This window comes from Tympanuchus pallidicinctus, unplaced genomic scaffold (genome assembly GCF_026119805.1).
Source record: "Tympanuchus pallidicinctus isolate F22 unplaced genomic scaffold, pur_lepc_1.0 scaffold2, whole genome shotgun sequence".
Taxonomy (NCBI): domain Eukaryota; kingdom Metazoa; phylum Chordata; class Aves; order Galliformes; family Phasianidae; genus Tympanuchus; species Tympanuchus pallidicinctus.
Window position 1 is genome coordinate 22,756,386 of NW_026294721.1, and position 20,629 is coordinate 22,777,014.

The 20,629-nt window shown below is 35.8% G+C and overlaps 1 protein-coding gene across 2 annotated transcripts; it reads right to left on the bottom strand.

Moving 5' to 3' along the window:
* Window positions 1-2,429: 2,429 nt before the first annotated feature.
* Window positions 2,430-16,295, bottom strand: YIPF7 (Yip1 domain family member 7). 2 transcript variants are annotated; one of them, XM_052682522.1, is made up of 7 exons: window positions 16,203-16,295; window positions 15,113-15,207; window positions 14,634-14,747; window positions 13,640-13,812; window positions 11,863-11,939; window positions 6,889-7,070; window positions 2,430-2,886 (listed from the first exon to the last, which is right to left on the bottom strand). In XM_052682522.1, the coding sequence occupies exons 3-7, from the start codon at window positions 14,744-14,746 to the stop codon at window positions 2,724-2,726; spliced, it is 708 nt and encodes a 235-aa protein (XP_052538482.1). In that variant the 5' UTR covers window position 14,747; window positions 15,113-15,207; window positions 16,203-16,295; the 3' UTR covers window positions 2,430-2,723. The 2 variants fall into 2 exon arrangements, with proteins under 2 accessions (XP_052538482.1, XP_052538481.1); XM_052682521.1 differs by having other exon boundaries at window positions 11,863-12,008.
* Between the last annotated feature and the right edge of the window lie 4,334 nt (window positions 16,296-20,629).

Sequence of the window (20,629 nt, forward strand, 5' to 3'; positions counted from 1 at the left end):
TGTGAGGTAGTGAAATACAATGGCCTAGACAAGGGAAAGTACAGGAAAACGAGGTGGTATTGGGAAAGCCTGCACAAAGAGATGGAAAAGGGGTATGTTACAGAGTATATGTTTTGAAGTGTTTTTATTTTAGATCAAAATAACATTTCTTTTAGTAACAGCTTGTATAAAAACATATAATAACATAATATACATTTTATATGTACTGTAATATTGATGTGAGGAACCACACAGGAATAGCGGGGCCAAAAACGACACCGTGATTATTCTTTCTTCAGAAAGGAGAACTATGTAAAAAGGAAGATTCTTGTTTAAAAGAAGTTGAAGGAGTATGGATTAAATCCTCACAGACAACATAGAGACCCCTGAAGAATGCTATGCTGGGCGTATAGCCACCAATACGTGCCACTTGGTGGAAATATTTTGTGGACAGGTTAAAGGAAAACAGAGTAGCTCACCAGTAAAGCAAGGAAAGTAATTAAAAATGAGAAGTTATCAATTGAAATGAAGCAGGTGCGGGAATGAAAAAAGTTATAAATCCTGAGAGAATAAACATAAAGCTGTAATTAGACTTGTGTTTGCTTTGTAAATATAGCGGGAAATATTCAAGGTGTTTATTTTCTCCATAAATAATGTGACTTGTCTCTGACATCAAAATACAAAATGATGGCTCTATTCACTAGTTCTCCTGCCATTCATATCATTCATATTAGGAAGAAAATGAATATAAAGTACTATGCAACAAGTGGTATTTCATACTTGTTCTAGTCAGTGTGGATGACAATAGAAAGTGTGGAACAAAAATGGATCTAAATTTTTCTAAACAGTCTTATGTGCACACCAGATCATATGAATCTTTCCCTATTCAGAGATGAGAATGGCATTAGTGCATGGTAAATCAAACTGCCTGATTTTATAACCATACCCTGGAGTCACACAGTGTGTTTATCTGCATCTCATTAATGGCAAATTTACTCCTTAATGCAGCAGGGCCAAATCTGTCATGCTCACAAATGCTGATCTTCCACATTCACAAAGTTCCCACTTACACGCAATGAGACCCCGTGTAGTAATATCCATAGTTTCAGGATTATACCTTCAGCCTCTCCTTACTTGTCCTCACAGCCTTGCAAGAAGTCCTTTTCTATAAATGAGCTGTGATTTTTAAGGACTGGATAAATATACATTAACTTTTGTTTATTTCTCAAGTCTACTAACTGTAAATTCTGTTCACAAGAGTTCAGTACAGTGAATTCCAAAAAGGTTTCCTCAAGTGCTCTTGAAAACAAATATGTGAGCAATGGGAAATATTTTTATCAGTGGCTTTTTCAATTCAGAAACAGAATCACTAGCATGAAAACAAACTGATATCTAACTTATTTTTGTACTGAAAAAGATAAAAAAAGTTAAGAAGACAGCTCTTTTCACGTATTACTGGGCAGTTTCTCCATGTTAAGCTTTTGCATTTTTTTTGCATTTCTGGTTTTTCAGTACCAGAATTATTTGTCCTCTGTTTAGTGAGAGAAATGTTTTTCAGGCACTTCACTGAACAGTTCAAATGATGAATAAATTGAAGAATAATTAAAATAATAAAAACATTCATCACGAGAGAAGACACCCTGGAACACTGATGAAATAATCTGCAGCCATTTCTTTCCTTCACATTTCCCTTTATTTCATATTTCTTTTTCCTAGCTGTTTCTACAGCTACATGTGTTTTCTCTAGCACTGCCTACTGGATTTTATTCTTGTTATGACTACACACACATCTCTATTTTCTGTTGATGGCTCGATACTTCTAATATTATGTATTGAAATGTCATCTTGTGCATTCTGTGCTTCACTGCTGTTATAAAAATGTTAGGTTCCTATAAGACTAAAAGCAGCAAATAGATTGTGGGGTATAGGGGGGAGAGGAGATAAAATTGTGGAGGTTTTATTTCGCTTGCTTAAATACAGTTGTGCCTTTCAGGAGACATTTTTAGGAGCTGCATTTGCTTTGTGTGGTGCTTTTCTGCAGTGACAGCAGGTAGTGGTTTAGTGGCAATTTTAAAATCTAACATTACTGTACATTACAAAAAGTACAATAGGATTTTGGACAGCAAAACCTCTTAAAAATAAAACAAGATGACATTTCTAGTTTCCTCCCTCTGTTGTAGCAACCTGTTCTTCCTGTTACTTGGACAATCATTCCACATCACAAAGCAGAGCCACTAAATCCTCTGTTAAATATAGAAAATAATAACTGAAAAAACTGCATAAATTCTGTGTTGTTAGTAATCAAATAATAGGCTTTTTTTTTTTCTGAAACAAAAGTGCATTTTCACTAGAATCACTAGAACTGTTAAATATTTGTGTTATTACTTTCCAGTTACTCTCCAGTGTATATACTATATGTTATATGTATTGTAATCACCCAAAAGACAATATTTGTTTTTAATTGTCATTTATTTCTTTTTTACTATTTTTACTATCTTCTCCATACAAACCTATTTTCTCTAAGCTGCAAGATTCTCAAAACATCAGCAGTACAATCATCTGCCTGTTAGTTTCCTTTTTTTTTATTTTATTATCAGCCATTAAGCAAATAAAAGGTAAGTTCTATAATCTAATTTTGTTAATGGAACTTAATGCAATTCTGCACAATTTAAAAATGAGTAAATAACCTCCTATCCCTCCAACAAACATAAACAGACTGTAATAAGGCTACCAGGAAATATGCTTCAGAAAACTGCCAGAAGTGCAAAGAGTCCATACAGCAAAGCACACGGGTATGCAATAAGGAGCTGCTGTCCTTCCATGGCCAAGGCAGAGGTAAAAATTTTGGAGGCTGACAAACTGCACCATCCAATAACAAACAGAGCTAACAAAGTTCCCAGGATTCCACTGCAAGAAAAACAAAAAAAACAAAAAAGTGCGTTTGTTAGCACATGTAGCATCAAATCATGAGCTCATGTCTGGCAACTCATTACTGATAAGATAACAGATGCTGCAAGAACCAAGAGACCAAGGTAATTCCTTCAGCAGTGTCATCAGTGGTACTGCCAAAAAGAGAAATTGGTTTCCAGTATCTTTGTGGTCTCCAATAGATGCAGCAGCTGAAAACTCTTTTTTTCTTTTAAGTTAGCAAAGATCTTATTCAGCCAAAATCCATCAAGCAGAAGTCACTAGGATTTATAATGACACTACAATCCTACTCTTCTGTCAGGTAGAATGATGACCTGGAGGTGATGTAGTTTTGTAACACTTCAAAAGTCTGAAGTGTATCTCAGACTGAGGAGCAACAATTCAGGATGTACACTCAGCTGGCCATGCACATAGGTGTCTCCCAAGAGAAAGCCTAAGTGGGCTTTTAAAAGCTTCACATCTAGAGTAGTGTAAGGGACAGGCGAAGAAACACTGAGGAAATGTATTTTTGCTCATTTTGACATTCTCTTCACATTGTGGCTTTCCACTCTGCCCCTCAGTACCAACTAAGCTCTTCCAAAGTTAATTTTTGCTGCTTCTCAGGCACAAGGGGGCCAGGAGAATGGGTGATTATGAGACTGTGGTCAGAAGCCTGCTGAAATATTCCTGCATATTAGAGATTTGGCTATTAATCCCTGTAGGAGCAAGACCATGCCAATAAATAATGTTTCATATATGTTTTATTTGCACACTGTATTTGCAGTCTACTTCTATAAAATGCATGAGCTCATGTGCACAATGCTGCTGAGGTGCATATTGAGTTGGCTGTGTTACACACACTTGCTGTGTCAGTCTCAAGGACCTCCAGAATGAACGAACATCTGCCACTTGCTAAATGACTTTGTGGCACTCTGTTCTTCCAAAGTACCAGCTAAACAGAATCAGAATCAGAAACAGACTACATATACCTACTTAGGCTCATTTGTCAAAAATAATCTTCACTAATCTTGTGCTGAAGGTAATCTTCCAAAATCTCACTAAACTAAACCACAGTGAATAAAGCTCTCCTTTAATTGCCTTAGTTTACGTATTGCATTTACATAAAGTCATACTTCATTCCTTTCTTTCTGTCTCCAAACCAATAAGGTACTTGATGTTCTTAGCTCTTGCAGCTTTGGAAAGGAAGGAGAAAACTGATTTTAAGGTGACTCAGCACCTTGTTGCAACATCAACGTACTATAAATAAAACAATAAAGACCATGCAGTTTATTATTCTCAGTTGAAGTGTCCTGCTAAGCCTATGCAGAGGCATTCAGGGAATTACACTGTGATTACACTGTGAACTAAGCCTCTTCTCCAAGCAGAGACACAAAGATGCTCAGTTAACCAGGTAGCCAGAAACTCAGAGCTAGTATGGATTGCTTCTTGATCTATCCATATGGTTGCAGAGGTTAGAAATCTACAGGAACTTGCTGCCTGAGGATAATTTGCAGCTACTGTAATGACTCTTTAGGGGCCAATTACAAGGCAGTACAATTTAGAGCTCTGCATTGCACTGAGGATCCAATGGCCTCTAATGGTTTGTTCCAGAACAGGCAGAGAGCAAGATGGAAAGGTGACATAAAATCCTGTTGGAGCCAAGGGATAAGTCTGTGCACTTGTACATTCAGTCTTTGATCTTACAGCACACTAAATGCTGATATGAGCAGGCTAGCTTTAGCAAACCGCATGTCTCGTGTGTTGATGAGGTTTAGATCATCCTGCATGGGAGACGGACAAGGAAAAGGTGTCATGCTTACAGTAGCTTAGAGGGTTTATGGAGGAGTACAAAGATAGAGCTGGGTGAGCAAACAAGAGCAGTGCCTCTCCCTCTCTATTAACAGCTTGCAAATAGAGTCATCAAATGAGTCCTGTACATCAGATGGGTCAAATAAATCTTTTCTCCCATCTTGAACTCATTTCCTTCACTATTTAGTCAAGGAAATGCTGTGGTCAGCCTGTTCATAGAGGTGATAGTGAAGAATTGTTTTTTATTTCCAGGAAAAAAAAATTGCTGATATTTCTTCCAGAAAGATTGCTTAATCAGCTTGGCCTCAGCATGACATCAGCATAGATGGCTACAAGTGAAGCTTTAGAGAATCTGGTTCCACACAAGTCTGAATAAGAGAACTGGTCCTCTCTTATGGTGCCATTCAGCATCCAAAGGTTTCACATTTTGTCTCATTCCCAATTAACACTGAAATAGATGATCATGAATACCATAAATTGTTGAATTAATATTTATCTTTCATTTTATATGCGTACAATCTTATGTGTATTTTCTATGAGAACAGATTGAAGTTTTCAAATTCTTTACAATTTGAAATGGTTGAAATAACTTTTCACAAAGATTAGGAAAAAAAAAAAGCGTGAATGTACTTCTGTTTTTCCTTTGCAGTGTTAAATAATTTTTAAAATTAAAAACAATGAGTCATATTGGATTTAAATTTGCTACTTAATTTTAGTACAAGTTAATAATAGATCTTTGTGCAATACATAACTTTTTATTGATTCAAGAAGTTTCATATAGCAAATGAGAAAGGACTGCAGAATCTTAGAGACAGATACTTGACATTATCAATTCATTTCAGAAATTATAGTTTACTTTTGTAAAGTCTATCTCACTAGACTATAGATTTTCAAAAGATGTGCTTTCTCAAACTCACAGCATTTTACAAGGCTATGTTGTGTGCTTGGTGACTCCTTGTACAGTCAACAGCATCCCATGCAGTTATAACAGCTGGCTTGGAGTTAGCCCCATCTGTCCTCTGATTACATATTTGCACCTTTTATTTGGGTGGATTATTAAACAGGTTAATCAAGCAAATATGGAAGTGTTGGAGAACAGAGAATGAGTGGCTTCTTTAGTGTCACTGCTGCTCATCTTTTCAAGGACAATTGAGTAACACTTGAATATACAGAATAAGGTCAGTCTAATATATTATAGCTCTACAAAAACAAGCAACAATTATGCTAAAATCTTAACAATGCAGTATCATTTCCTTAAAAAATAATTTCATACGTAAAATTGCAGTTTTATCAGATAAAAGAAACAGGTAATTTTATTACTCATCAGCTGCCAAGTCCCATGTCTTGCTGGTTGGAGAGTTCAGAAAATATTCAAAAAGACCAAGGAGGAGAGCTATTATTAATATTGTGATCACTATGGATAAAAAGTACTGCCCAAAGAACTTCAGGCAAGACCTGGAACATTTTTATGCTTTTCTTTATGTCAGCATAGAGGTAAACACAGTCCATATCTCAAAAAGCTTAGGGAATGAAGAGGAAGGAGGGGCTTGCGTGAAAATTTCTTAATTCTTATGTATATTAATTAACACTCCTCCATACACTCACAGAGGTATATAGAGTGCTGCACATTATTTTTTTCAAAGTGATTATACCATAACTATTCTTTGGAGAATAGGACTTAGCTACATCTTAATGCTCCACTTCATTAAAGGTTCATTCTGTTACACAGAAGTCAGTCTACAGAAAGAAAGGAAATACAAGGATGGAAGCCTGGTATTATGAACAAAAAAAAAAAAAAAAAAAAAAAACCCAAACCAAAACAACAAAAAAAAACAACCAAGAGAATCAGCTATGTCAAACCAAAGTCTATGAGTATCTTTCAAAATTGATACCTTAGTTTGGATACTATTGGTTTTTGGAAAACAAAAAGCATATTTGGGGCTGCTGCAAAAATCAAAGCCACTCTTAGTCCCCTTGGGAAACAGTGGAATCATATTAAAGTGATTTTATATCACCCTTCTCAAACACAGACCTTCCTCTTCCATTTTGCCCATTTTCACCTACATGGACTGGTGTATTTCTTCACAATTTTGGAAGATAAAATTAACTACATAACCATTTACAAAACATTTTTGTAACACTTCTGACTCACGGTCCTTCAGATGGTTCTTGCTGCCAAGCACTGGTACTTACTGTAGCGAGAAGATGGCTGCAGAAGAGGATAGGATCACCATGGGCAGCAGGCAGTAGCCCAAAACACTTGCAACACAGCCATGCGAGACTCCTGGGATGCTCATCAGGTTCAGCAGGGCATGCATAACAAGGCACCCAGTGATACTCACTCCATACACATAGCTAAAGTGAACTTTTCCTGCCTGGAAAAAACATACAAAAAATAGTGTTGGAAGGGAACAAATGATTGCAAGGTGGATGGAAGAAATTAAGCACTACCTTAGTTCCACTTTTTTTATTGACAGTCACTTTCTCCTCACTTTGTCTTCATTGGTTCAATTGCAAACACTGCTGCTACTTTTGGGTGATTTTTGCATCAAAACATTCCAAGGTAAAATTGTGACAATGTGGTTGTTGCTAATTTAAAGTTATCCCACTGATTCTCAGTCTTATTCTCGTTGGGCTCAGAAGTAACACAGCAGTTGGTCAGGGAAGCTTGTGAAGATCTAACTGGTAGCAAGCTGAGAACAAATTATGGACATGGAAAGCACTTTTTAGTGTCAGGAAAATGTTTCCAATCTTTACAAATTCAAAGACTGTGGAAATTGAAAACTTTAACGATTTCAGTACGTAGGTCAGTGGAAAAGTGTCCCAAGTAAAACAACAGCCTCACTTAAAACACTTTTCATTTTATTACAGATTTAAGTAGATCTGAAAAAAAAAAAAAAAAAATCAACAACCCAAAAGCTAGTAAGCCTTTGCTGAAACTATGCTATTTTTCAAGATGAATGTGACCATTCTTCCCCTTGACTACAACGAGAAAGACACATCTCCGTGGTTAGATCAATACAGCACGTTCATTTCTAGATAAACTGTAGTAGCAACAGTCAGATCATGTTCTTTTGTTCTCCACTGAAAGAAAAATCCCCCAGACGGCTGTTGATTTTTTTTTGTTTTGTTTTGGTTTTGGTTTTGGTTTGGTTTTTGTTTTGTTTTGTTTTGTTTTCCTTCTTCCAGGTTTTATTTCTCTGTGTGAATTTAGTGCCTCTGAAAGGTACCAGCCTGACAGCCTGGAGTCTGATGTTCTATAATTTACACACAAAGCTAGTACAACAGGCACCAGTGACCATAGCACCACCAATTTCTTAATCTCTTGCCATTATTTTGGAGGATTACCTCCAGACAAGAGTGCATTTCTCATTCAAGATATATTGCTAAATCTTTCACTCTCTCTTCAAGATTCTAACAAAAGAACTACTGAATGCCAGGTACACAGTAGTGTGATTTTAACATCTGTTCTTCCAAAATAAACAGTGATCTGGGATGAAGACAAGTTTGTTTGTTTTGGAACTTTGCTTCTTAAAGATAACGCGCATTTATGAAGGGGATAGCTTAAACCCTGGATAGATGCCTTGCACACATCTATCCATATGCAAAGCAGACCTAGCTGCTACTTCCCAAATTACTACTGAAAGGCAACTGCAAAAACAGTTAGATTGAGAACTGTGGATGTTGCAGACTTTAATTTCAAAGCTGAACAATACAACTTAAAACGTGGTTCTACATTTCCTAAACAATACTATTATTTTCTTTTTCCTATTGAGCTCATTATGCCCCATACCTGGAGGTGTTCAAGGCCAGGTTGGATAGGGCCCTGGGCAGCCTGGTTTATTAGATATAGAGGTTGGTGGCCTTGCATGCATCAGGGATGTTGGAGCTTCATGATCCTTGAGGTCCCTTCCAACCCAAGCCATTGCATGACTCATGTTTTTACTTGTATGTATGTATGACTCAACCCTCAGCTCGATACTGTGGAAAACTTGTCAAAGGAAGTGCCACAATGCATCACCTTTCTAACACGTAAGAATACATATAAACATACTTAACACTCAGATGCATTTCTGTGTATACTTTTATATGTCACTCATTACATACTGCATAGGATAAATTGCATGAGAATTGAAGCTTAGAGAGGGTTTCAGTTTTCCATTCATTTTGTAGCTTAAGCTTGGATTCTCTTATGGTGCAAAAGATGGAAATATTACTGAGTCTTTTCCTGGTTTAAAATATTTACAGGTATCTCTTCCACAGTGGTTTAGGAGGATTGATATTTACTGTCCTCAAGCTCATATTTTAATGAATCCTGGGGGAAGCTAAACATCTTTGAAGACCTTGTTTCTCTGGTCCCTCATTTGTATGGAAGCTAATCACGGGATGCCAGCAGTATTGAGGTGGACAGATATAAAGAAATGTAAAAGAGAGAGAATAATCTAGTGGTGGCACAAGTTGAAAGTCCTGAAGTTGCAGGTTGGTGTCAGCTCATCTTACGAAGAAAGAGCACTTAAATGAAAGGCAGCCTCAGCTAGTAAGACCTGACACTCCATCAGCACCATCTGCTTTTCAGCTCATCCTGGCTCATTGCTGACCTCTCCTCTGCTTCCGAGTTAGATAGAATCAGGTTACCCAGTCTTGCATTGACCAAGTGCTTGCTAAAGAAAGAGACCTTTGGTAGTGTTTGCATACTACTTGTATAAAACAATCAGGAAAAATTGCTTCACCAAATAGAATTAATGACAGAGGTAGCATGGAAGAGCAGTGATAGGTGAATTATTATCGGTCACAATTTCAGTATCTAAAGTTCTGTATTAAGTTTAACATGTGTGGCTGTTTGGGGTAGCATATACTGTTGGTCAATTAGAAAAAATTATGTCTCACAGAGATGCAATAATGACTATAAGCTAATATTTTAGGTTGTTTGTTTTGGTGTTTTTAATGGTTTCATACAGCACTATTTGGCAGCTTAAGATTACCAAATTACTGAGACAGAGATGAAGGGAGCATAGCCAACTGAAACCTCCATTTGGTGCAGTGTTTGATTTGTGGTGCAGGGGAATGAGAGAGAGAGAAAACGCAGCTGAACGCATTTGTTCCAATTTGAGCTGTTGCTAACTTATGTAAATATACTGACTCACGCACACGGGAATACTCCCAGTTCACAGCAATGTAAGCAAAACCAGAATCAGACTTGATTAGCCTGGCAGGCTTTGATGAATTGAAAGTACTAAATTTGTCCTGCTGAAGGAACAAGGTTAGAAGAAAGTCAGACCTTGTGTGCTTGTTTGCACCTGCCTGGAGTGGGTGCTGCTACCCTCAGTTTCAGGATATGGAGAAGTCCTGTGACAAATGACTATGCAAAATGCAAAGCGTGCAAACTTTTGCAATGCTGTTGTTTCTTTCTCTGCAATGGAGCTGCCTTGCTTTTCACCAGCATGAGGAAGAACAAGTCCTGCTGCCAGGCTAAGAAACCCTTTCTCATTTTCTCTGTGATCCAAAAGAAATGTTAACATTTAAAGAACATCTTTGCATATTTTTCATAGTTAAAAAGCTGAAAGTAAGTAAAATTTCTAAATTACTCCTTGAAACAAGCTTTTAACCAAATTACATTCCTATAAAGTATAAAAGTATACTTCCTATGAAGTATAAAAGGATATCGTAACTTATATAGCTCAAGAGCAACTCTGGTATTCAAATGTATCCAAAATAAAAATAGGAAGTTTGAATTTGTAAAATGTCCATGGAAATCCCATAAACATTTTCCTGTGAAACTGTGGCACAAAAACTCTGACAGAGTAGACTGTGTCAGAGGAGTTGTTCTTGCTAAAATCTAGAGCACTGAAAGTGGTTGTTTTTCCAGAGACAACATGTTTAATATCTTAGAATAAAAATGGTAATTTAGGTACTTTATTTCAATAATACTAGCTTAATATTCATTGTAATATCTCACTGTCCAAGGAGAAAAATCAACAGCACTATTTTTTTTACGCTCTCCTTCCATTGTTCCGTTTGTAGTCAATTCAGCAATTTCTACTTTATTCCCCTCATCTTTATTTCTCTAGGTGGGAGAGAGCCCATCTTCTGTAGCTTTCCACCTTCTTTTCCCAAATTCCATTTCCTGCTGCTGTTTCTGCTCTTTTAAAATATTTTCAGTTTTACAGGCACATAAATAATAACACTTGCCTTTTATATTGCAGTTTGCACAGTCAAGGTACTACACTGACATTACAAATTGAGTAAGAACTTTCAAGTCTTCTGATTCAGCACCGTTTATCACAGAGGAAAAGGAGAATTAGAGCCCCTTTTCTCTCCCCTCAGGTGTCAGTGCAGCAAACCCTCCCCAGAACAGTCCCACTTTGTCCCTGTCTGACAAATGGTTGCTGACAATCAGAGCCGTCCTTCAGCAGTACCAGAGAGCCTCTGTTGTCAGTGACAAATAGATGAATTTTGGACTAGTGTACAATCTTTCTTTCAGCTTTCCTTCTGTAGGAAAATCTATTCATGAAGAGGAAAAAATTTAAGCACAGGCTTAAATATTTTGTTTAGCAGATGATGTAGAAAGAGTGTGTAGATTAAGAAGATGCTAGCAAAGTTTATAGAAAGGTATTGTAAATTTTGACAGGGAGGTAGAAGAAGTTGTAATTCTTGTTGAAATATTTTTAGTTGCATAAAGATAGATATATTTTTCTTTTATATCTCCGCACTCCCCAGAATAACAAATGAGAGAGGATAATTTAAAAAAAAAAGCAGCAAGAGTGCTTTAAAAATTGGGCTGGTCTGCTATCCCTTCTTTTTCCCTCTGGAAATTCCCTTTTATGTCCTTATCTACTTCATGTTGTACCTCAAGTGTTAAGAGCCTCCTCAGCCTATGTACTGTGCAGATCTTTGTTCATATTAATCCCTACCTCCAATAATGGTGAGATCTTTTATTTCCACGGGAAGTAACACACTACTTTGCTTGTATTACATCTACATTACAATTAAACATTATGTGCTTTCAAGCAAGAAGTCTTTTTTACATGTAATATTGGGAAAATAGCAGAGAATGACTCATTTTATATATACATATATTTGTCAGATCTACATCTGCTACTTCATGTACATTAATCACAGAGCCATTAACTTGTCAGAAAATTGATTACTTAAATTAGCACAACCTACCAGCAGCAACGTTGCTCCAAGGGCCAAACAGAAAACCACAGGTCCAGTGAGGTCCGTCTCGATCATAATGCTGCCATCTGCAGGTTTCATTGGATTTAGAACTGTTAAAGTTTTTTGCCATATGTGCTCAAAATTTATCCCAAGTTCTGCAATGAGAAATTCCAGAACTGCTTACAAGAGAACAACACTTTTACAGTAACCCAGTAGATATCACAGATCACTAAACAAATTAATCACTTGAATGAAGATAATGTTGTAGGATGATATATTCTGTAATAGATCATGCTGTACATTTTCATCCAGTATAGCTGAGAGTCAACTCTGATTCTAAACTGGAAATATTTTTTTATTAAATCTAATGAGTCAAGAAATGCCTTCAGCATTTTCAAGTTAATATTTGTTTTTCCTATATTAAAATATATATATATATATACATAAACTGCACTAACTTAGATGCTGAAAAATATGCTAATTAAAATTAACTGCAGAATTCAAGATATTCTGGAAAACTGAAGACACAGATATATGATTTAATTCTGGTAAGTCTGACAAGAGATGTGTCTTAAGCCTTAGCAGCCAGAGGCACTTAAAAACGACATTCTTTCCTTCATGGCAAGTTAATAATACTTTGTAGAGTGCTTTATAAGCTTTTTGCATTTAAAACGTAATTACTGGAAACCCTGGAAACAGAACAAATTTCTTTCCCATTAAAGTCAATAGGAATTCTGATACTGCAAAGATTTCTTTTCTGACTTCTTCAGAAACACTTCATCTTGAAAGATCAATCATTTTTCCTGAGATGCTCCAGCAAGGAAAAGCTAGATTCAGAACTGGTTGCCAAAATGACTGAGACTGACAATATGTTAGAGCTGTTTGAAAAGCTAGCTCTTCACTAATCCATCATCTCGAACTAAGACAAAACATTACATAAATAAGGTTGTTCAGTATTAAAATGTTTGACCTTGGTCAATTTATTTGACACAGTCATGAATGTCTCTGCAGCTCTGTAGATCACAAGTAGTTGTATTTCAACATCCTTTTCATGGGGTGAGCTGCCCGTGCAATTACATGCCTGAAGGACTGAGAGTTGGAGGTCTAGAAGTTATCCATGTCATTCAGAATGATCTTGCTGGTTTAAAGTAGTTCAAAAAAAGGCTGCATACTTTCCTTTTATATAACTGTGGAGTAGTCACAATTTTTTTTTTTTATTATTATTTTATTTTTTTAATGTAGGTAGTACTGGTATTTTGCTAACTGAATGTTCATCTACAGGTCAGTCACTAGCGTTAAGATAGTTCAGTCATCATGAAGAATGATGTTGTCCATGCAGTTAAATGATCAACAAATTGAAGCTGAATGCAACTTTAAACATTTCCTTTACACTGAAACAATCTAGTTAGCATCTTCAAACTGTAAAATTTATTACTAGATAAGCAAATAAGATTATTATCAATATTTATTAATTAAAGATATCCCAGTATGCATGCAGTATAAACATGGAGCAGAAAAATATTTGGAAATATGAATGTAAAACTTATTGTTATGCTGTCATCTAGTGGTAGTAAAGCATATGCCATATAAATGACATAATGAATTAACCCTTACGGACCTCAGATAAGAAAATTCAGGCTTGAGGACAGGAGCAGTTGGACAAAGTTGAATTCACAAGGGCAAGTTCAACAGCCAGGCTGAGCGCCTGTTGTAGATACTCTGGTGGCTGACACTAGTTAGGAAACAGAAGCATACAAACATGCACTGTCCTTGGTTTTATTTTTACCTTCTAGCAAAGGAGGTTCCTCATCAAAACCATCAGTGTAGCTAAGGTGAGAGAGAGTGTTGGAACTGTATAGAACTGTTGGCTGTAGAATCTGACCTGTGTAACTCTGAGATGGCAACAGCATTTCTGAGGGGACAAAAGCACCAGCCAGAGGTCTGTGTCCTGTCTGGCTCCTGGGACAAGAAGCAAATTGCAGTGAAACAAATGATGGCAGTGAGCAACTCAATGGTTCCCTAGAACTGTTTCTTTCACCCATGTGCCATGGTTTACATTTTCAACTATTTTCAACATTAGTGCAGATCCCAATCCTTTATAATAGGCTATGATAGGCTTAATTATAAGTAAATCAGCCTTGGAGGAAGTATAGATCTCAAAGCTCTTTGCTGCTCTATTTTCCATGATTTCCCAATTATTATTATATATAATTTTATTTCTGTATGACCAGAAGGCATAGAGAGAGCGGGGCCTAATCTCTCATCCTTTGACACCCATCTTTCTGTTTCAATCAAAATTATTTTTTATTCCCTGATATTTTCCAGAAGGGAGGTGCAGACTCTGTGGAGCACTGCCATTGTGGGTAGGACTAAATGAACATCTTTGTAGGGCAGAGAGTTTTATGACAGGTTAGGCCTTTTCATCTCCCTGTGCAAGTCCTAGGACCAGCCAAATCCATCAGCTGCTGAACAGGGAGGCTGCAACAACATCCAGCCTCTTGCAACATGGTTGCTTAGAAATCTCCTTAACTTAGAACTTCTTTTCCTCAGTGTCTTTCTTCCAGGGGCACAAGTCACCATTTGATTTCAAAAAAATACATTAGAAAAAGGGATAAATGTATTTTCTTCATCTTTCTACTGCTACAACTTCTACTTCACCCTTAAACTCCAGCTGCATTGTTCACAGAATCCTTTTGTTTCAACTGAATACTTTTCTTTGTCATTAATTTCACCTCAGTTTTTAAATCCCTCTCTTCTTTTTGTTTTGGTAGCATACTTACTTTCTATTTCCACTCAAGTTTTCACTAGAGTCACAAGTGCTGTAATCTTCCTGGTCATCTATGTTGTAATTGGACTGGTAAAAGTCACAGTGAAACTGTTCAAAATGTGCCATTCTGATGAGAAAAAAATATATATATAAATTAATTGTGTATATTGATAAAATCATATTTTGTACAAGCAAATATCTAACCTGCCCTAAGCCACGCATTCAAAAGAATGTTAGGAAGTGAAACAAAGAAGGAATTGACAAAAAAAAAAATCTTCAGTTTCCGTATTACTGTATATTAATTTATACACGGCATTAGAATGGAGGAAGAAACTTTCTCCAATTACTAATATGTAACTTCCCGTCAGAACAAGGGGCAGAAGACACAAACTGGAACATAGAAAGCACATGAGAAAGAATTTCTTTACTGTGAGGGTGCACTCAAACAGGCTGCCCTGAGAGTCTCCTCCTGTGGACATATATAAAACCTACCTGGATGCTTTTCTGTGCAACCTGCTGTAGGAATCTTGCCTTAGCACTAAGTTGGACTGGATGATCTCCAGAGGCCCCTTCCAATCCCTTCGATTCTGTGAGAAAGAAGATAAATAAACTATTATTCTAAGGAGTTCATTTCCTTATTTTAAAAGAAATATACAAATAAAAGAGCATACAGAAGGTTAAGAATGGACTCATTCACATCAGCATTAGAATTCTGGTGATCTTCACTTTTATTTTACGTTTTACTTTTAGATTTTTAACTTAATGTTCATCTTTAGTCCCTCTCATTGGACGTTTATATTCACAATTAGGATCCCCCTGAGCTCTCCTCCAGCCTGAAGCTCTGGGTGGGACCTTTGCCTGGATGTAAACACGAGAACACATGTAAAACACGCAGACATACATACATGTTTTACCAATTGATTAGCATTCAGCTCAACAACCTGACTTTTAACTATAACAATTTCTGATTTACCTACATTTTCATATAAGACACTAGACTAACCTAATATTTTCCCCTTTTCTTTACTTTTGCCCTTTTTTCCAACATCTCAAATATCATTGGCAAAACACTCTTCAATTTTACTACATCTCTTTTTTATCAGACGCATGCTGTTTACAGTAAAGATCTTTGCAGAAATTTTTATAAGGTAAAAGTTACAAAGATTAGTATTTAAACAGGGACCTTGAATGCATATTAAAATTTCTAAATTGCATTGCAATTACTCACACTGAATCTGTGAGGACCAAATTTCTTCATTTATCCAATATATTCAATTATTAATGTTGTTTTCTTTACTGCTGAAAAAGTCATGCAGGATTTCCAGATTTAGGAAATAAAATAACATGTTGTAAATATGTTTAATACAGATTTTACATGGATTATATTTTAAAAGACTACAGAATCCAACCCAGTAGTTCAATTCCTGTGAGTCTTTAATAGAACATTAAAGACTATTACTACAAGGAAATAAATAATTAATTAAACAGGTGCATACTTTGTCTGTGTAGTAGAATTCAGAAAAGATAAGCTTTTTTTTTTTTTTTTTTTGTTAAAGAAAAATTAGGAGCTAAGGTTACTTACTTTTTAATATATTCGATGAAAACACCAGTCTGTTGAATTTACATGTTGGAAAACACCTAAAATATCCTCTTGCGTTAACAGGGATGAGGTTAGTGCTATTTATAAGATTCTAAATTTGATCATTGAACAGATGTATGCGAAGGAAAAAAGCCACACAGCATGTCAATAGCATGGGCATATGCAAAAGAACTAACAACAATAAGCACAGAATATAAAAATCTTCAAGGAAAACAGAAAAAAATAAGCAGAATTTTATAAATTTCAGTCAACATTGTAGACTGTATCTGACACCTTCTTTCTTATGTAGGTATGGGAAAAGATCCTTGTGAAGCCCTCAAGAGCTGAGCTTTCATATATTAAACATTTATAACAATATGTAATATTGTTATGAATAATGAATATAAAACATAAATGGGGGTATGCTCCTAGCAGACATTCCTAGGGTGTACTATGGGTCATGTACAGCCTTAAAGGTGCTTCTTGTGGCTGACAGGGGAACCTTTTTGTTGCAACCAATTTGGAGAGAATATGGTGCTTCCTATGTCCACAACAACAGGCGGGAAGACTGAAGGCATTTAAGATACAGCTCCATTACATGGCCAAAGGCACATCCAGGCTCATATGCTGCCCCACTGCTACTCTAGGTGCTCCTATCCATCTTCAAGGCTGCCAGAAGTTCTCTCTAGGTGCAGCATCCACCACATCAAGGTCACAGCAAGCAATGAAAATAAAAGGCAATGAACCTTTAATTGTCACCCTTTGAGAACCTTCACTGCCTTTGTGGACATCAGATTCTGGTTAACTTTTTTCCATTCATCACTCAGCATAATATCCATTTCAGTGTCTGACCCACTATGGAACTTTAGGAGCTTTTCTTTTACAGTCCTAACTGTTAGAAAACTTGCAGCACAGATTGAATTTTGAAATAGTACCTAAACCTCAAAGAATACTTTCTATTTACCCAAATTTTAGTAACACGCACTCAGTAAGTCATAACAGGTACTGCTTTTTTCATTTATTTATTGGATAGTTTCCCAAAGATCACTTGAACTGGTTTATTTAAGAAATGAGACATTAAATGAGATATATTAGCAGGTCATTAATCTGTGCCTCAGGTGCATATTAAATTCTGTGTAGTTGAAGGCCAAATGACTTCCATTTCATTAGAATAATCACGCCCTGTTGGTGTATGACCTATAGATCTCTTAAACAATTATAATATTGATACACTTTCAATTAAGAAAAAATTATACCAAATACATTATTTTAAAAATATGTATGTCCCCAGAAGAGCCCAGAAGTGAAGAATGATGAGAAGTAAAAAATACAGCATGTATTTCTACTACGTGGGGGTACAGTACTTGTTAAAGCCATTGTAAAGACTCTCTTGCACTGTTTTGTTGTTTTTTTTTTAATTTTTGCCTCCAATTTCCATACTGCTACACCCAACAAGGTGAATTCTCAGTTTAATTTCTTAGCAAACTGCTAATCTCTGTATTGTTTAATCATCTCTGTTTAGAGATAAGTACTTAATCTTGTTCATACCAACTCAGGGTGGGGATTGAAATGGGATTAACACCTATCCTTGAGGAAGGTAATTAAAATCAATATATTTATTTTAAATAATTCTAGTTTGCTAGATAATGCCTGATTATTTTAACTACAAAAATGATATGGCTATTTTGCTACTTTCAATGAGAAAAAATTATACAAATAAAAATACGCATACACACATATGTGCATAATGGCTTGGAATAATTATGAAACAAGGCAATTTAAGGAAGAATTGAAATGGAAAAAACTGCAGTGATTGATAGAGAATTAAGATAGAGGTTAGAGAATATTTCTTAACATATCCCAGTCAGAAAAAAGAAAGGCACATGATTTTTTTTTTTTTAAATCTATACTTTGTGAAATTAAAATAAGCTTGAAATGTGTATATTTTCTATCCATATATAAAATCAAAATATAATGTGCCTTAAATATATTTCAACCATGCATTTATTCTTCATGAATATCCCTGTGTATATAAACACAAAAGTGCATCTAAAATACAAATATGGAAACTGATATTAGAAATGATGATGTAGACTAAAAAAAAATAAATAAGAAGGTTAAGTATTTGAAGGAAAAGTGATCACTAGAAACAAAGACTATCCAAGTTTATTATAAATGAACAGAATCATACTTCTACATTCTCCTATCAAGAAGAAATAAAATTAAAAAAAAAGACATTATACATTTGAAATGCCAAATGATGATTAAATATACTCCATGTAAAAAGTATGTAAAACGTATGTTTTGAGATACATATCTTACAATTCTGTACTTAAGTACAGTACCTGAGTTTCATAGAATCATAGAATGGCTTGGGTTGGAAGGGACCTCAAGGATCATGAGGCTCCAATTCCACTGCTGTAGGCAGGGCCACCACCCATATCTAATACTAGACCAGGCTGCCCAGGGCCCCATCCAACCTGGCCTTGAACACCTCCAGGGATGGGGCATCCACAATTTCTCTGGGCAGCCTCTTCCAGCACCTCACCACTCTCTCCCTGACATCCAACCTTAATCTTCCCTCCTTCGACTTAAAACTGTTTCCCCTTGTCCTGCTATTATATTCCCTTTCGAAGAGTTGACTCCCCTCCTGATTATAGGCTCCCTTTAGGTACTGGAAGGCTGCAATGAGGTCACTCTGCAGTCTTCTGCAGGTTGAACAAACCCAGCTCCTTCAGCCTGCCCTCATAGGAGAGGTGCTCCAGCCCTCTAATCATCCTTGTGGCCCTCCTCTGGATCGTCTCCAACAGCTTCCTGCCTTCCTTGTATTGGGGGCCCCAGACCTGGACACAGTACTCCAGATGGGGCCTCACCAGGGCAGACCTGAGAGGGAGAGGAATATTCAAATTTCAAAACTGGTGAAGAATTTTCAATTCTGCAAAGTTACAAAATAATGGGAAAGTTGAAAAGATCAGAAGTAAATATACCATTTTGTAAAAGGCTAATGAGACACCCTGAGTAATTATTTGCCCATCAACATAAGATTAATCCCAACAAATTATGGGCTCAGATAATAAATAACTGAATCGATGTATCCAATCAACATGGGGTTTGGAAACTCGCAATTTCAAACTAATTTATGTTTTAACAAGATTAATATTTGGGAAAGGTAACCACTGATGACCTGTATTTATACAAGGCATTTTATTTGATTTTACTTCAATAAATATAGAACCATCGCTGCTTAATGGGACAGCCATTATACTGATTAAATAATTGCCATCTGTTGCATTTCAAACGTAATTGAAAGAAGGATGTCTTTCTAATGGAGTCTTACAGGACATAAGCTTTGTTAACCTAATGTAGCAGACACCTTGAAGCAAAATATACAAACCGGAGATGGTTATAAGGTGATTTGATCATAATCTGTTAGGATATAACAGAAAGTAAATAATTAAGAGACAGTTGAAGCTATTAGTTAAAAGTAAAATGAAACTCAAAGTAAAAGAGCTATAAAACTTTCACAGTGACACTAGCAGTTAAACACAGGAGCAGTTTACCAGCACTGCATGTGTTCAGGTTCATAATGGGTGGCTAAAGCAAATACTAAATACTGAAATTTGGTATGAAATGAATTCACAGTCAATATTTATTGGTACAACAAATAAGCAGACAAAGCTAAGGAATTCTTGAGCTGAATGCTCCTTTAGGTATTAGATACCACTGACCTGCTAAAATGGGGAAAGGTTGACACAGTCAATATGAAAGCTGCTCTGCCTCAAAGCTTTATAACAGAATGTGAATGTAACCACACTTGCTTTGATTGATGTTAGTAATTTAGTGAAAAAAATTTGTTTGCATGAGGTCTAACCATAAAAAAATTAAAAAGAGAATAGAAGCTGACAAGTATTAAAAAGTTGAATATGGCACATGAAAAATCTGAAAATTTCTACAAGAAACTCATTGTTTTTTTTTTACACTGCTGGGGTTTCTTTTACCTAAAAAAAAAAAAAAAAAAAAAAAAAGCAGGAAACAGTGGAATGTTCCCGTTTTCAAAGATGGCATTTTTGTTTTCAGTCTTTATGACACAATGTTGCAATTTAAATATTTTTAAAATCTGAAAAATATGTTTCTGAATATATGTATTTAGCACAGGATTAAATGGCATAGAATAGAAAAGGCTTCAGCATTCAGGCTGTAGAATCAGATACATAACCCCATATTTATTACTTACACTTAACTAATGAGTATGGTAAATCAATTATAATAATTACTCATTTATTCTATAGTTTTTTCATATGTAAAAATTAATCACAATAAGGCATAATTCAGTAATTCTTAAGCTTAATTACTTACATTTATGGGCCCTATTAACAATTATATAAGTGGGATGTTATTAAAATATGTTACTAAAGAAGAGAGGAAAAATA

What these genes read in the sequence shown, in the direction of transcription:
- YIPF7 (XM_052682521.1), bottom strand. Translation starts at nt 14,746, where the DNA reads ATGGCACATTTTGAACAGTTTCACTGTGACTTTTACCAGTCCAATTAC. An exon ending in AACTTGAGTGGAAATAGAAA is followed by an intron (nt 13,813 to 14,633) that starts GTAAGTATGCTA and finishes TTCTTGTCCCAG; the next exon opens with GAGCCAGACAGGACACAGAC. An exon ending in TTGGAGCAACGTTGCTGCTG is followed by an intron (nt 7,071 to 11,862) that starts GTAGGTTGTGCT and finishes TGTTTTTTCCAG; the next exon opens with GCAGGAAAAGTTCACTTTAG.